The sequence below is a fragment of the Pipistrellus kuhlii genome, unplaced genomic scaffold, assembly GCF_014108245.1.
Source record: "Pipistrellus kuhlii isolate mPipKuh1 unplaced genomic scaffold, mPipKuh1.p scaffold_m20_p_1, whole genome shotgun sequence".
Taxonomy (NCBI): domain Eukaryota; kingdom Metazoa; phylum Chordata; class Mammalia; order Chiroptera; family Vespertilionidae; genus Pipistrellus; species Pipistrellus kuhlii.
In genome coordinates this window covers 151,263,468-151,280,044 of record NW_023425404.1, presented here as the reverse complement: position 1 = coordinate 151,280,044, position 16,577 = coordinate 151,263,468, and the positions used below count along the sequence as shown (strand labels likewise).

Sequence of the window (16,577 nt, the reverse complement as noted above, 5' to 3'; positions counted from 1 at the left end):
TATATATATATATATATATATATATATATATATCACGTTTTCTTACCCATTCACTCTTTTTATGTCTTTTGATTGGAGCATTTAATCCATTTATGTTTAATGTTAATTTTGACAGGTACTTGTTTGTAGCCATTTCTATGCTTTATGCCTGTGTTCCTTCCTCCCTTTCTATTTCTTCTTTTTACAGCATTCCCTTTAGCATTTATTGCATTGCTGGCTTGGTAGTATTAAACTCACTTGTCCTTTTTTTCTGCAAAACTCATGATTTCCCCTTCAATTTTGATTGATAATATTGCTGGGTATAGTATTCTTGGATTCAGTCCTTTGCTTTGCATCACTTTGTATACCTCCTTCCATTCCCTGCTAGCTTGATGTGTTTCTGTTGAGAAATCATTTGATAATCTGATAGGAGATCCTTTGTCTGTCTCTCTCTTGCAGCTTTTAAGATTCTCTCTTTGTTGTTAACATTTGCCATTGTAATTATGATATGTCTTGCTGTGGGTCTTTTGGTATTCATCTTGCTTGGGACTCTCTGTACTTGTGTAACTCTTTTATTCCCCATATCCGGGAAGTTTTCTGTCATTATTTACTCAAATAGATTTTCTAATCCTTGCTGCTCTTCTTGTTCTTCTGGCAGCCCTATTATACATATTTTATTTAATTTCATGTTGTCCCAAAGCTCCCTTAGTCTCTCCTCCTGCTTTTTAATGTTTTTTTCTTCAGTTGCTGTTCAGATTGAGCTTGTTTCTCTACCTTATTTTCTAACTCACTAATTGAGTCCTGCTTCTTCTAGTCTACTGTTGAAACCTTCCATGGTATTTTGATTGTAGCTATATCACTTTTAATTTCTTCCTGATTTTTGCATATGTTGTTGATTTTCTCATCCATCCCATGTATGAACTGTACAGCCATTACTCTGAATTCTTTTTCTGTCATGTTGCATGCTTCTTTCTCACTGATTTCCTTTCTTGGCTACTCCTCATTTTTTTTTTCCTCTGGGGTTTGTGTCATCTCCCCATTCTGACTATCACCAAAAGGTTCAAATGTCAAGTTGCATAGGCCTGGGCCATGTTCAGTGAGAGCTTCATACCACCCAAGTGTCACTGAAGAGCTCAAACACCAAGATGAGTGGCAGCCATGGGTGGTGGGAGGCACACTGGCCCAGAATCAGAGTCACTGGTGCTCAGTGTGGCCTCTTTTGCGTACCTTTAATCAGGGACCCCACTTCCACCACACTGAAACATAGACCCCGCTGATGTGTGCCAAAAATCAGAGTCCCCTAGCATATGCCAGGAGTTAGAGTTCCCCTATGCCTGCACCAACAATCGAGTATCATCTAAAAGAAGACAGAGATAAAAATAGGAGGTTTTTGTTTGTTGGTTGGTTGGTCATTATTGTTTTTCTGTTGAGATCCACTTTTAAAGGCTGAGGACTTATTTTGGACTTTTTTGACCTCCCTATGTCCTTGCACGACTTACCTAAGATCTGGAGAAGCCTTGATGGAATAAAGATTTCAAGCATCTCTAGGACTGCATATGAATTTTTTATTGTTACAGCTTGTGGCCTTATATAAGCAGGGACAACCATACTAGCTATTTGGTTTAGCAATGTAAGAGTTTCAAGTTGCTATCTATTTAGAATTTGTGCTATAAAAGCTAAAAAAACAAGTGGCTGAAAGCATGCAGAAATTTATATAAATTCAACTAACTTGGAGTGGAGTAACATGAGAGAAATGAGGAGAACTAAGGATTGAATCTATATAAAATTGAATAACAATGAAAGCTAGTTCCTCCAGCCATATCTTTGGGAAATATCATTAATTCATCATAATATTTCCTCCCTTGAGTCACAAACATGCTCCTGCATCTTTCTCAGTACAGTATTCTCAGCACCCAAACTACAAGAGAATATAGGAAGATGATACTTATCAGCAAAATGACAACTAGTTGTGTTTCTGTTTTTCAATTGGGATATTGCTAGTAATACATTTGTTTAGGTCAGTGGAGAAAATAAGTTTTCTAACTTTGCCCTTTTTGAAGCTCTGCTATATAAGGAAACCCATATTAGTGCTTCCTATAATTGACTACACTGACACAGCAAGTAATATCCAGTGATTGCTGGAGAGGAAAAGAAAGATTTGTTTATAGGGTCTCCCCAATGAGAACTTGCCAGGAAATTCTACACTTTGATATAGATTTGGAAATAAGTATATTAAGAACTTTTCCAATTATTTTTTTTTATCCTAGAATTATTAATATGAATGAGAAGTATATATAATACTTGCTATATAATTTTTGCCTTTGGAATTAATTTTGTAAAGTAATTTTAATTTATAAGGAGATTTTTTTAAAAAAAATTCTTAGGGTGAGAAAAAGAGACCCAATTTATATCTCTATAACAGAAAATATATAGAAGTTCAGATAATAGAAGAATGTAAGGTTTAGAAGGACAAGCTTATGAGCCTGGATTTTAATCTCAAGTATTGTTTGTTTGTTTTTTTTCTTAATTTAAAAATGATGACAAAGGGAATACAACAGGATTGAAGGGAAAGTAATAAATGATGTATTACAAATACTTAAAATAAAATCTGAACTGAGGAAGAAGACCTCTAAAAGTTACCATTTATATTATTATATAAAAATAATTAAATGATCAACTTTTCATACTCAGTTAACTTGTCATAAATTTCTTTATTCATCAGGAGAAAATAATAGTACCAATCTCATAGAATTATTGTAAGGCTGAAATATAAAGCCCTTAGGATAGTTTCTGGTCCATGTAACACTCAATAATCATATTTTTTATTATCATATACATTTGCTAAATGACTTTTATTAACTTACTCTCTCCATTCTCTATTTTTCTGTACTACCAGTCTGTGATATTCATTCGTGACAGGAATTCTCATGGGCAAGAGATATCAGGATATATTGACTATGCCCACAGGCTGAAGTCTGAAGATTTTGAAGTCTACTTTACTGGGAAAAAAAGACTTCTTCCAAGATCCACAGATTTGAGGTAAATACACACATTCAATAAGAAAATAAGCTCCTCAGAGGCAGGGATAAATGACTTTTATTTCATGTTTGGCATTGTACCTAGAATACTAATATGTACATAGTAGGAACATGGTAAGAGTGGTTTGAATGAAAAATAAATAAATTTTAAAATAGGGAATGAATATAGATGCATTTTTTTCATTAACAGACTGAAAAGAGAACTCTTCAGAGATGAGATAAGTAAATTCTCAGTGACATTCCTTTTAAATGATAAGTGGAGCCTGAAAATTGCTAACCTCACAAGGCCTTTGACCACTTAGGATTCGGTTTGTCTAGAAGTCACTGGAGTGGTCCGTCTAACACATTCTCTTCCCTCTGTTTTTTGGCCACCAACCAAAGTGTGGGTCTCTGATTGACTCACTCTCATTTACTCTTATCATTGGCTTATTCTGAGATTCCTTCCACTCATCATTCTTTTTACTATTGACTCCTACCCTATTCTTCCTCTGGAGCCATGACCCCATCACATAGTAACCAATCTACACTGTCAATCTATTCATAGATCTCATTCCTCTGTCCCCTGTTCAATAGCTTTCAAGCTTAACTTCAAATGCCACTATCTCTCAACCTACTGTAGGGTAACACAGCAGTAGCAGCCTTCTGCTTTAACTCCCCACTGCTGTATCCAAGCTCATTAGTTGGCACTTGTAACAATACTCTATTCTTCTGACATCCCTTCCACATCCCTGCCATCGTCTATCCATACTTATTGCTATTATCTAAAAATTTCCCAGCCCATCACTACTTTCATGGGCTTACCCCTTATCCTGTCTAACCTAGATACACGGCATATTATTTAACTTCTCTCTTGAAATAATAACCACTGCCCTCGTCTCTTTGTGCTTTGAAACCATTTGTCCTGTTAACCCCCTAAAGTAGATTGATCCTGACCTCTCTTGCTTGCACCTGGAGCCATATTTCTGAGTAATAATAAACAAATTTCACAAAGGTGTATATGGCTGCTACTAATAATTTATGACCTCCATAAATTATTATGGAGACCATAATTTTTACTATTGACTCCTACCCTATTCTTCCTCTGAAGCCATGACCCCATCACATAGTAACCACTCTACACTGTCAATCTATTCATAGATCTCATTCCTCTGCCCCCTGTTCAATAGCTTCTACCTGGAGTGGCTATTAGCCACCCACTCATGGGCTTTTTCTCAACTCTTAATTTCACCACCCTCCCTCCAAATACTCTAAAGTTCATTCTCTCAAAACCATTGCTCGTAACTGCTGGCCCTGACTCTTATTCACGTATGATTTGCTTCACATTTCACAGAGAACATTGGGTCTAAACATGGAAACTACCACATGATCTGTTAGTCTTTCTGTCAACCAAAATTGACTCACAAATCAGCCCCAGAGCGCCTTTTTGATAATTTCTAGTCACAATTTGATTCTGGCAGCTGTTAGTCTCTGAGCTTGCCATCTACATTCAGAACATGTCTTCCTCTGAGTCTAAAAAAAAATAGTTCATTTTTACTAAGTGAAATATTCTCTCATATTTATTTTAGATTCAGAGAAAAAAAGAACTCATTGGGCCAATTCAACTTGTTTTTGATACTTTTCATCTGTCTTTCCAGCTATACTTCATCTATTGTTCCCTCTTTTTTTTATGATTCTCAAACTGGCCCTGTCAACTGGTTACATTGTTTTGCCTCTAAACATACTGAAGTAATTTCTATAAAGAAATGAAATTCTCTTTGTACTCCAACCATTGCCCTAACTCTCTTTCAGTTTCCAGATAAACTCTTCAAAACAAGTGTCTCCAATGCTCACTTCTCATAGAGTTGCTAACCCATGGTGATTGGTCCTCTGCCACCATTATTCAAATGAAACAACTCCTGATAAATTCACCAATGACCGCCAATTTTGAAATCCTATGGATTATTTTCAGTTCTCATCTTATTTAACTTTTCTAAATTATTGGATTAGTATTGATTAATCTTCATGCTGATCAATCCTTTCTTCTCAAAACTATTTGAGTACTCTAGCCTCTTACTCTCAGAATCTGTCATTGAACTCTCCCTTGTATATTTATACATATTGGTATTCAGCAGAATTCATCCTTGGACTTCTTTTCTTACCATACAGTATATGTTCTCTTGGGTAATTTGATCACTTCTCTGGAGTAGACTAGTCTTCACAACTACAACCTGAGCACAGATCTCTCTTCTTTATTTCAGACTAAATTATCCTACTGCTCACTTCAGAGAACTCTCAGTATCCCACTAGCACCTAATATATTTTCAAAAATTAAACTTATTTTAATCCTGAAGCCTGCTGTGTCTTTTTTATCTTCTATCTTGGCAAATGTCACCAACCCTGCAACCAGAAGCAAAATCCAGATATTAACACAGACCTCTTTCTCTTCATAACCACCCCTGTCTATATATATATATATATATATATATATATATATATATATATATATATAAAAGGCTAAGCAATCATTGCATCCGAAACAACTGAATGGATGACCAAACATGCTGTATGGGGCAACCAGGCTGGCAGGGGGGTGAGTGAGAGGCGACCAAATGACAGAGCAGCAGGCTGCATGGGGCTACCAGGCCCGTGGGGGGTGGGAGGGTATTTGGTGACCAGGCTGTTGGGAGGTGGGGCTGTTGAGGGTGACTATACCTGCAGGGGGGGAGGCAGTTGGGCATTACCAGAACAGCAGAGGGGGGCAGTTAGGTGAGATCAGGCAGGCAGGTGAGCAGTTAGGAGTCAGTGGTACTGGATTGTGAGAGGGATGTCCTGTAGATCAGGCGTAAACCAGCAATAAGACATCCCCCAAGGAGTTGCAGATTGGAGAGAGTGCAGGCTGGACTCAGGAGACAACCCCTCATGCATGAATTTCATGCACAGAGCCTCTAGTAATTAATAATTTACTAAAATACTAGATTCTATGCCTTAATAGCTTTATATATATTAAAGCATATACAAGTGATAGAATTCACTTAACACTTAAGTATAAATCTTTATCTAATAATAATATTTTAAAAGAAAATATGATGACATTTTAACACCTAAAAAATCATTTATTGATATTATTGAATACCTAGTTAATCCTTATTCATATTTCATTGATTATCTTAAAGTTATCTTTTCACAGTTAGTTTGTTTCTGGGCTCACTTTTTTATTTTTATTTTTATTATTAATCCCTCCCTGCAATAACAGAATCTTGCTCATTTGTTATATTCATAATAATTCTTGATATAAAATAAACAATTCATTCACTTTGGTTTTCTTCTTCAGAAATATCTATGTTATACTTGACCCTTTCCTTTTGCATAAATTTTAGTCAACTTATAAAGTTCACATGCAATAAAATTTATAATTTTGATTGGAATTGCTTCCAAGTTGTGATCAATGTATAATTAATTGTCATGTTTATAATATTGTATTCCATTTATTTATTTTTGTTTATTTATGCCCTCTTTAATGTCTTTTAATAATATTTCATGGCTTTTCTCAATTAGAGATTTTTATTATTTTGCTGTTTTTTTCTCCCCTCATTTTATGTAATATTTGACTTTCTAGACAAAATTAATTTTTTCCAGTAATCACACTAGGTAATTTTTACCACGTGAATTTAATTTAAGCTGTCTATCAAAATTAAATTTCATATTTTTTTCACTAAAGAGATTACATTCCAATAAGTAACTTAAATAGTTGTTATTAGGGGAAAATATCTTTGGTATACATAGTTCCATGCTTAGTTCAATTAAGAACTACAACAAACACTTTAAAATAAAAAATTTCATAAAGCCTCTTTTTATTTACTTACTGTTTGGCATGATGTTTTCTCCTGTGTAGGAAGGGACATTAGTTCTGTGATTAGAATCCTGTCTTGCATTTTTACTTGGAAAACATAGTATCAACAGATAGCTGCAATTATTATGAATAGCAGCAGTAGGGAGGGCCCTGACTACTTGCTTGATCATCTTATCAGTTCAGATTCCATCTTGACCTTGTGCTTAAGATTCAGTACCTTCCACTCAGCATGCTTGAATAACTTATAATTGCGTGTTATAATTTACCAAATTCCTTTACACTTCTCTGTAATGACTTTGTGAAATAAGTACAACAAGCATTATTCTTTCCATCTGAGAGAGGAGAAAATAAAGTAAATCACTTGCTAAAAGCTCACAAGAAAATCTGAGATGAGTGTGATTCACACTCATCTCAGCAAGTTCTTAGGAATTCTAATTCATTGCTCACCTCCAGAATACTATTCTGAGCTTAAAAGCTTTTGCATCCAAAGGACAATTGCACTATATAGGATCATTCGGTTATAGGCTCCCCCACATTTAGCTTTTTAAGTTTCCATATTTATATATAGTTGAACAAAGATATAAGATCTGCCTGTAAAGCTTTACCATTCCTGCAGTAGGATGGTCAGGAGGAAATAAACAGGTTCTCTTTATGTTTCTCTTTGGAAAGTTCATGAAATATTCATGCCCTTGACCGAGGAATGCCCTAAATCCTAAAGCTTTGAGAATATTATTGTCAATTTCCCCTCCACAGTCCTATTGTCTGTTTTATTAAATATTTAACATGCCAAACCTATGAAGTTAGAATTATAAAGTTATGCTTATCCTGTGTCCTGTTTTTAAGGGCATTCTCATAAAAGCATCTGGCAACATTGGCAGGCTCCCAAGATTAAAATAAATAAATAAAGAGTAAATGAGTCTGTGTTTCTGCAAGTAGTATATCAAATATTCCCTATTTTTTTTATCAGTGACATTCCACATCTAAATATGGTGAGTGATTAACCATTAGAATATCAGACTAGAATCTTCAACAGATATTGTCTGAATTTGAAAAAGAAGGGAATGCTGTGGGTGAAAGGATGATGATTGAGGAAGACTTGCCACCATGATCTGGCTACTTGATGTTCAAAGTGTAGTCCATAGACCAGTAGCACTGATACCGCCTCTGAGCATGTAAGAAGTGAGGCATCTGAGGCTCTATCCCCCAGCCACATATGGCTATTGAACACTTTAAATGTGCCTAACCCTGAATTAAAATGTGCTGTCAGTGTAAAATACACGTGGATACTGAAAATATCATAAAATATAAAATATTGTATTAATTAATTCACATTAATTGCATGTCAAAATAATATTTTGGATATGTTGGGTCAAAAGAAACATAATTATTTCCATCTTTTTATTTACTTTTTTAAGGTTGCTGTTAGAGAATACAAATAACATATACGGTCAACATTCGTTTTCCTGCCTCTTTCTCTCTCTCTCTCTCTCTCTCTCTCCCTCCCTCCCTCCCACTTGTCCCCAAGCCAGAGGTTTAATCCCATTTCAATCTTTAGGACTAATACTAATCTTAGGTAGGTGTGATATAAGAAGCCATAGATCTGAGATCACTAGTTAGTAGTATTTGGCTGAAGACTTGTTTTATTTGGTCTGTACAGAGGGGTTTGTTTGTTTGTTTGTTTGTTTGTTTGTTTTTCCCAATGTTTTAGAAGCAGGAAATATAATATAAATATTTTGAATTTTGCAGATTCTCTTACAAACTAATAAGGTATTGCCTGGCCAGCATGGTTTAGTGGTTGAGTGTCGACCTATGAACCAGGATGTCATGGTTCAGTTCCTGGTCCGGGCACATGCCCAGGTTGTGGGCTTGATCCCCAGTGTGGGATGTGTAGGAGGCAGCCAATCAATGATTCTCTCTCATCATTGATGTTTCTATCTCTCTCTCTTTCTCCCTTTCTCTCTTAATCAATAACAAAAAACAAACAAACAAAAAACAACAGCAAAAACTAATAAGGTGTTCCCACACTGGGCTTTTATCCCATTATCCCAACCATGACTTAGAATTAAATAGCAGCTGCTCCTTGAAATGAGATATGTTCTCACAATATTAACATAGACTTGACCACTCACATGTTCCGGCTGCTGCACCATCACCCTTGAGGCACTCATAATACCTATGGAATTCGTCTACTCATTTGAGTTTGTGATTTCTGGTCTGAATTACTGTCATAGATTTTAGAAGTCATATTTGCTATTAGTTAGAACATTATCTCCTTTACTAAACACTCCAGTGTTTGGTTTAATATCAGCCCTTGGACTATGTCAAGCTGTGTCATATCATTGTGGTTAGCAAAGGTGGATTGAGTTGGAGTCTCGGACGATATTGATGCTGATGAAAATGAACTGAGCACTTTATGTGCTCAAGACACTGTACTTAGTAATACATATATATCATTTAACTTACTCTTTACAACAGCCTTATGGTTAGGGATCTTTTCCACATTTTGACAAAGTATATCACAGAGATGTTAATTGGCTTAATTTTGCACACACAATGCACAACTAGAGATACAAGATCAAGCAAAGATCTGTGGAACCCCAAATGTCATGATTTTTTTTAAATCAATACATGATCTACTTTAGGAGTGTGATAAAAAAATGTTCCTTTCCCCTTTGTTCTCATACCCAGGTTCTAGTCATTGTCAGGTCATTATTTCTTTTTTTAAGACCTAATTTGGGATTGTTTTTCAGAACTCTAAGCAATCCTGCTATCCGTAGTTAAGACAGGAATTTCAGCCATCCTGTACCGCCCTTGCCACTTCCTTCTTCCACTGAGCTTGGCAGAACTCAGCCCTTTGTACTTAACCAAGCTTTTATTTTCAGTCACTGTGAGTAAGAATTACAGTATCCCACAGCTTTGTGTATGGAAGAGCTCTGGACGGAACTAAAAGTGTCCTTTAATTGTGGCTTCAGCCTAAAAGTCTTTAGGAAAAAATTGTCCCTGACTTGTTGAACCTCAGTTATGTCCCAGGATACTTTTAGAATCTATTCATATCCTCTGAACTGCGGTTCACATAATTGTTGTAATATTTACTTGAAATGCTTTTACAAATAAATTTAACTTTCCAATACTTATCTCATTTAGTTTCTTTTTATCCCAAGCAAAACATTAAGTAATGTCGTTCATGGCCAACTCAAGGATAAATAAGAGGGGTCCAAAAGTTGTATTCAGATGGACCTTCTCTTGCCTCTCTACAAAACCTGAATATACTAGAGCCAATAATACCTAGGGAATTTTTACTCAAACACTGTCTGCATTATTCTATGGTAGAATTTTATGAAGACCTTACTTGTTTTTCATTGCTTAAAAAAAAAAAAAAAGGTAAAAATACCAGAACATTTATCTGGTAGTCTTTTTAAATTCTAGAATATGTTTTCCTGAATAGTATGTCTCTGAGTAAACCTTAAGTGAATAATTAGAGATCTGAGACAACCTCTAGTTTATTGTCGATGGTTACTGTGGTTAAGACAGCTTATTCCTTATGTAACGCTTTTTTCCCATCATTTAAAAAGTAAACATAACATAAAATTTACCATTTTAAGTGTACTATTCAGTGGGATTCAAATTGTGCAACTCTCCCAGCTTTTTCTTATAAAATTAAAAAAAAAATTGGGGGATAGCACAAAGAACAGTACAATACCAATAAACTTACAATGCAGACTAAACAATTGGTAATGTTTTTCCAAATTTGCTTCAACTCTATAAAGTATGTTGGTGTGTGTGTGTGTGCCATTTTAATGTAGCCTGAAGATTTCACCCCCAAATATTTTATTATGAATCTCATAGGAATAAGAACATTCTCCAATATAAAATTACTATTATTATTCATAAGAAAATCAGTAATTATTTCCAATTTTCACCTAACATCCAGTTCATATTTAGATTTTCTTAATTATTGTCAAAATGTTATATAGCTGGTTTGTAAACCATCAACTAATCTGCCTTTTATACACCTCTTTCCCACCTTTTCCACAAGATATTTTATCTTGGGCATGCTATTGGCTTTTTAAAAAAGATTTATTTATTTAAATTTTATTTTTACATTATAGTTTACATTCAATGTTATTTTGTGCTATAGGCTCCGCAAATGAAATTCGTGCATGAGAGGGTGTCTCTCAGCCCAGCCTGCACCCTCTCCAATCTGGGATCCCTCTAGGGATGTCCGACTGCTCATCAGACATCCCTCTCACAATCCAGGACTGCTGGCTCCCAACTGCTTGCCTGACTGCCCCTAACTGCTTCTGCCTGACAGCCTGATCACTCCCTAGCCACTTCTCTGCCAGCCTGATTGATGCCTAACTGCTCCCCTGCCAGCCAGTTTGCCCTTAGCTTCCCTCCCTGCAGGCCTGGTCATCCCTAACTGCCCTCCCCTACAGGCCTGTTCCCCTACAACTTCTCTCCCCTTCAGGCCTGGGTCCTCCCCAAATACCCTTCCCTGCAGGCCCAGTCACCCCAACTTCCCTCCTCTGTAGGCCTGGTCACCCCTAACTGCTCTCCTCTGCAGGCTTGATCATCCCCAACTGCCCTCCCTTGCGGGCCTGGTCCCTCCCAATTGCCCTCCCCTGTTGGCCATCTTGCGGTGTCATCTTGTGTCTCTATGGGGACAGGATCTTTGACCACATGGGAGCAGCCATCTTGTGTTAGAGCGATGATCAATCTGCATATTACTCTTTTATTAGATAGGATACAAGCTTAATGCATGGGTGGGGGCCAGCTGGTTTGCCCTAAAGGATATTTCTAATCAGGGTGGGGGTTCCCTTGGGGCACGAGGCAGACTGAGTGAGGGGCTTGTGGTGGTTTGCAGGCTGGCCATGCCCCCCAACGACTCAAGCAGAGGACCTGGTATATGGGATTTATTTATTTTCTACAATTCAAACTTTGTAGCCTGGAGTGGAGCCAAGCCCTCTTTTTTTTTTTTTTTTAATATATTTTATTGATTTTTTACAGAGAGGAAGGGAGATAGAGAGCTAGAAACGTCGATTAGAGAGAAACATCGACCAGCTGCCTCTTGTACACCCCCTACCAGGGATGTGCCCGCAACCAACGTAATGCCCCTTACCGGAATTAAACCCGGGACTTTTCAGTCCGCAGCCCGATGCTCTACCACTAAGCCAAACTGGTTTCGGCAGGAGCCAAGCCTTCTGCTTGCTCTGTGGTGGCAGCCGTTTCTGTTGGGATTTACTTATCTTCTATAATTGAAACTTTGTAGCCTTAAGCAGAGGCCTGGGCTGGCCAGGATGTGTGGAAAACTTGGCTTCCTCCATCTCTGGGGGCAACCTTAGCCTCCTGCTCTCTTCAGCTCTGTGGCTGCCGCCATTTTTGTTGGGATTTATTTACCTTCTGTCTTTGAAACTTTGTAGCATTGAGCGGAGGCCTGGGTTGGCAAGGGCAGGCAGAAAGCCTGACTTCCTCCATTGCCAGGGAAAACCAAGCCTCCCTCCTGCTCTCTGTGGCTACAGCCATCTTGGTTGGGTTTATTTGAATATTCACTCCTGATTGGCTGGTGGGCTTGGCTTATAGGCATGGTGTCTTGGGGGTACAGTCAATTTGAATATTACTCTTTTATTAGCTAGGATTAGTTTCAGGTATATAGCATAGTGATTAGACAATCATATTCCCCTTGATATTTCCAATACCCATCTGGCACCAAACATAGTCATTCATTTATTATTGACTATATTCCCTATACTCTACTTTACATTCTCAAGGCTACTTTGTACCTACCAATTTGTATTTCTTAATCACTTCACTATTTTCACCCAGTTACCCAACCCCCTCTCTCTGGCAATCATTAATCTGTTGCTATTTTATTTATTTTGCCCTTTAGATAATATGGTATTTGTCTTTTTCTGACTGACTTATTTTACTTAGCATAATAGCCTCTAGGTCCATCTATGCTGTCTCAAATAGTAAGATTTCATTTTTTATGGCCAAGTAATATATATTTATCCCATAGAATAAAGATGGAATATGCTCATTGACTGTCATGCCCTCAAAGATGGTGGCACCCACAGCCAATTAGGAGGCAATGTGCTAATTGACCGCCACACCCTCAAAGATGGCATCACCCACAGCCACAAGATGGCAGCTTCCAGTTCCCTCAGCCCCGCCAGGGCGCCTACCTCTGGAATCCCCTAGTCCCCTCAGCCCCCTAGTCACTCAGGGCTGGCCCAAGGTGCAGGTAAGCCTCAGATGGCAGCTGTCCAGCTGCCCAGGGCTGCCTGGAACTCAGGTAACCAGGGCTGGCTGAGGCTTGCACTGCAGGCAGTGGCAGCAACAGAGGTGTGATGGGGACATCCCTGAGGGCTTCTGAACTGTGAGAGGGGCAGGCCGAGCTGAAGGACCCTTCTCCCATGCATGGATTTTCATGCACCAGGCCTCTAGTATATGTATACTGAGTGGCCAGATTATTATGACCACCCCATCAGTACTTCATTAGGCCACCTTTTGCCTTCAATACTGTGGTGATTCTTCTTAGCATTGACTCCACGAGATGTTGGAGGATGATACAAGGAATCTGACAGCATGCCTGATAAATAGCACTGTACAGTTCTGTGAGATTTGATGGTTGTGGAACCAGCTGCCTGATGGCTCTTTTAACTATGTCTCACAAATGCTCAATTGGATTGAGATCTGTTGATTGTGGGGGCCACCTAAGCAAGGTAAAGTCTCCCTCATGTTCTTGAAACCACTCCTGCACAATATAAGCACCGTGGCATGGTACATTATCTTGTTGAAAGAAGTCATCTCCATTGAAATATGCCATCAACTTGATAGGATGAACTTGACCAGCAATGATACTTAGATATGTTGTGCTATTCAGACTATGTTCCACATGAATTAAAGAGCCCAAATCATGCAAAAAAAAAAAAAAAAAAAAAAAAAAAAAAAAAAAAAAAAAGATGCCCCAAACCATAACACTGCCCCACCAGCTTGAAAGGTTGTACTCATGCATGTGGGATGCATCCTTTCATGCTGTTTCAGCCAAATTCTCACTCTGCCATCTGCATGATGCAATTGGAAAAGTGATTCATCAGACCACATGAATTTTTCCAATGCTCGACTGTCCAATCCTCATGTTCCTGTGCAAATTGGAGACATTTTTCTTGGTAACTGCAGAGAGCAAAGGTGTTTGAACAGGCCTTCGGCTTCCATATCCCATATGATGCAGTGTATGGCTAATTTGCCTGCAAATATTAGGTGGTCACAATCATCTGGCCACTCAGTGTGTGTGTGTGTGTGTGTGTGTGTGTGTGTGTGTGTGTATAGATAGATAGATATTATAGATAGATAGATAGATAGATAGATAGATAGATAGAGATCTCCACTTCTTTAACCCACTCATCTGTTGATGTACACTTGGTTTACTTCCATTTCTTGGCTATTGTAAATTATGCTGCAATGAATATAGTGGTGCATCTATTCTTTTGAATTAATGACATTGACTTTTTAAAGAGATAAGGCCGATTGCCTTTTACATTGTCATGGATTCTGGAATTGTGTCATTGTTTCCTTGTCATCTCATTTGACTTGTTTTTATGTATTTTCTTTAAATACATAAAATATGAAATTTCATATTTCATAAAATATGAAATTAAAGACTTCATTTTATTCAGTGATTTTTTTTCAGCAAGAATTTTCTATGTATTCCATCATATGAGTTAGTAACTAATGTCAAATTGTACCATTATTAATGATGTTCACTTTGAGCCCTTAAAGAAGAATTGTTAAATATTGCTTGTATTAATATGCCTCTGTATTTTCATTTTTTTGGCAAGATTTTTATGGTAGCTAAACTAACATTTATGTATTTGTATAAACCTATTTATATGTTTATTTTTCTATTTAAAATCTACATTTTTATTTATTTTAATTTTTTTAATTATCATATTAATTTCAGGTACACAGTATTATAATTCAGTATCTGTATACTCTATTGCATTCTCACAAACAAAATCTAATTTCATTTTCGTATGATATATTTGACCACTTTTACCCTTTTGTCCTCCCCACAAACCCTTTCCCCTTTGGTAATTACCATTCTGTTGTCTTTGTCTGGGTTTGTTTTTTGTTTTAATTTGTTGGTTTACTACTTTTTGGTTTTAGATTCTACATATGAATGAAATCATATGGTATTTGTCTTTTTCAGTCTGACTTAATTCACTTAGCATAGTTCCCTCATTCATCTCTTTTCTGCAAATGGCAATATTTCATCTTTTTTATGGATAAGTAATATTCTGTTGTGGTGTGTGTGTGTGTGTGTGTGTGTGTGTGTGTGTGTGTGTGTATACTACATCTTCTTTATCCATTCATCTGTCAATAGATCTTTAGGTTGTTTCTATACCTTGGCTCTTGAAAATAATGCTGCAATGAATATAGGGATACATCTATCTTTTTATTTGTTTGTTTATTTTTAAAAATATATTTTATTGAGTTTTTACAGAGAGGAAGAGAGAGGGATAGAGAGTTAGAGACATCGATGAGAGAGAATCATCGACCAGCTGCTTCTTGCACACCCCCTACATGTGCCCGCAACCAAGGTACATGGCCTTGACCAGAATCGAATCTGGGGCCTTTGAGTCCACAGGCTGACTCTCTATCCATTGAGCCAAACCGGTTTTGGCATACATCTATCTTTTTAAATTAGTATTTTTCTTTTCTTTTTACATTTCCTTTTTTTAATTAAAAACAATTCTATTGATTAAGGTATCACATATTTGTCCTCAACCCCCCATTCCAATCCCTCACCCCTCCCCACTCATGCCCCCACTCCCCTATTGTCCTTGACCACTGGTTAGGCTCATATGAATACACATAAGTCCTTTGGTTGATCTCCCTTTTATCCCCACCCTCCCTTTGAGGTCCAACAGTCTGACCAATGGCTTCTTATCTCTGGGTCTGTTCTTGTTCATCAGTCTATGTTGTTCACCATTTCCCCTAGATGAGTGAGATCATGTTCTACTTGAAATATAAGAATTGAAAATGAGACAAGCAATAATAATTATGCTGAAATTAGTATTTTCATATTCTTCAAACAAAGAAAAAGAGTTGCTGGATCATAAAGAACACTAAAAATTTGGTGATGAGTGGAAATCCAGAAATATAAGGATGTTTGAGGGTAAATTTCACAAATTAAAAGAGTAGTAATGGCTTACTTTAGAATGAAAGGGTAGATGCAACAGAAGTGAAATTAGGTTTTAGGGCTCCTAATCCCTAGTCCAGATTCTTAGCATTCCAGCATATCGTGTATTTTTCCACTTGTACATATGACTTGAGGCTCTTTATTTTCTTTTTAAAGATCCTATTTAAATGATATTATTTTTAAACATACTGCTATTATTATAACCATATTACTATATGATATTCTAAGTCTTGACATTTGCCATTGATTCACAAAAATTGTTATGATAGGACAAAATTTTCATTAGATTTCTATCAGATACAAATAAAGTCTCTGTAAGAGTTCACCAGATCAAAATCCATCTCACCCCATGAAAAACAACTTACAGAATAATTAAAATTTTAGTATAAGCTTTTATTGTTTTCATAAATATCCAAGCATATAGTACATGTTATGTATACTCTCTGAATTTTCTTCTTGTTTTTAGTATGAAATAATTTTTCTGTGTCATTAAATTCCCATTTGGCTCTAATTTGTTACATAAAAGGAT

At 36.9% G+C, this 16,577-nt stretch overlaps 1 protein-coding gene across 1 annotated transcript in view; it reads left to right on the top strand.

Annotated features, from left to right (window-relative positions):
• The window catches only part of CFAP299 (cilia and flagella associated protein 299), a 522,006-nt gene that overhangs the window by 452,578 nt on the left and 52,851 nt on the right, over nt 1-16,577 (top strand). Inside the window, exon 4 of the mRNA XM_036412612.2 lies at nt 2,876-3,018. Within this exon, the coding sequence (XP_036268505.1) occupies nt 2,876-3,018 (143 nt within the window). The remainder of the gene's footprint in view (nt 1-2,875; nt 3,019-16,577) is intronic.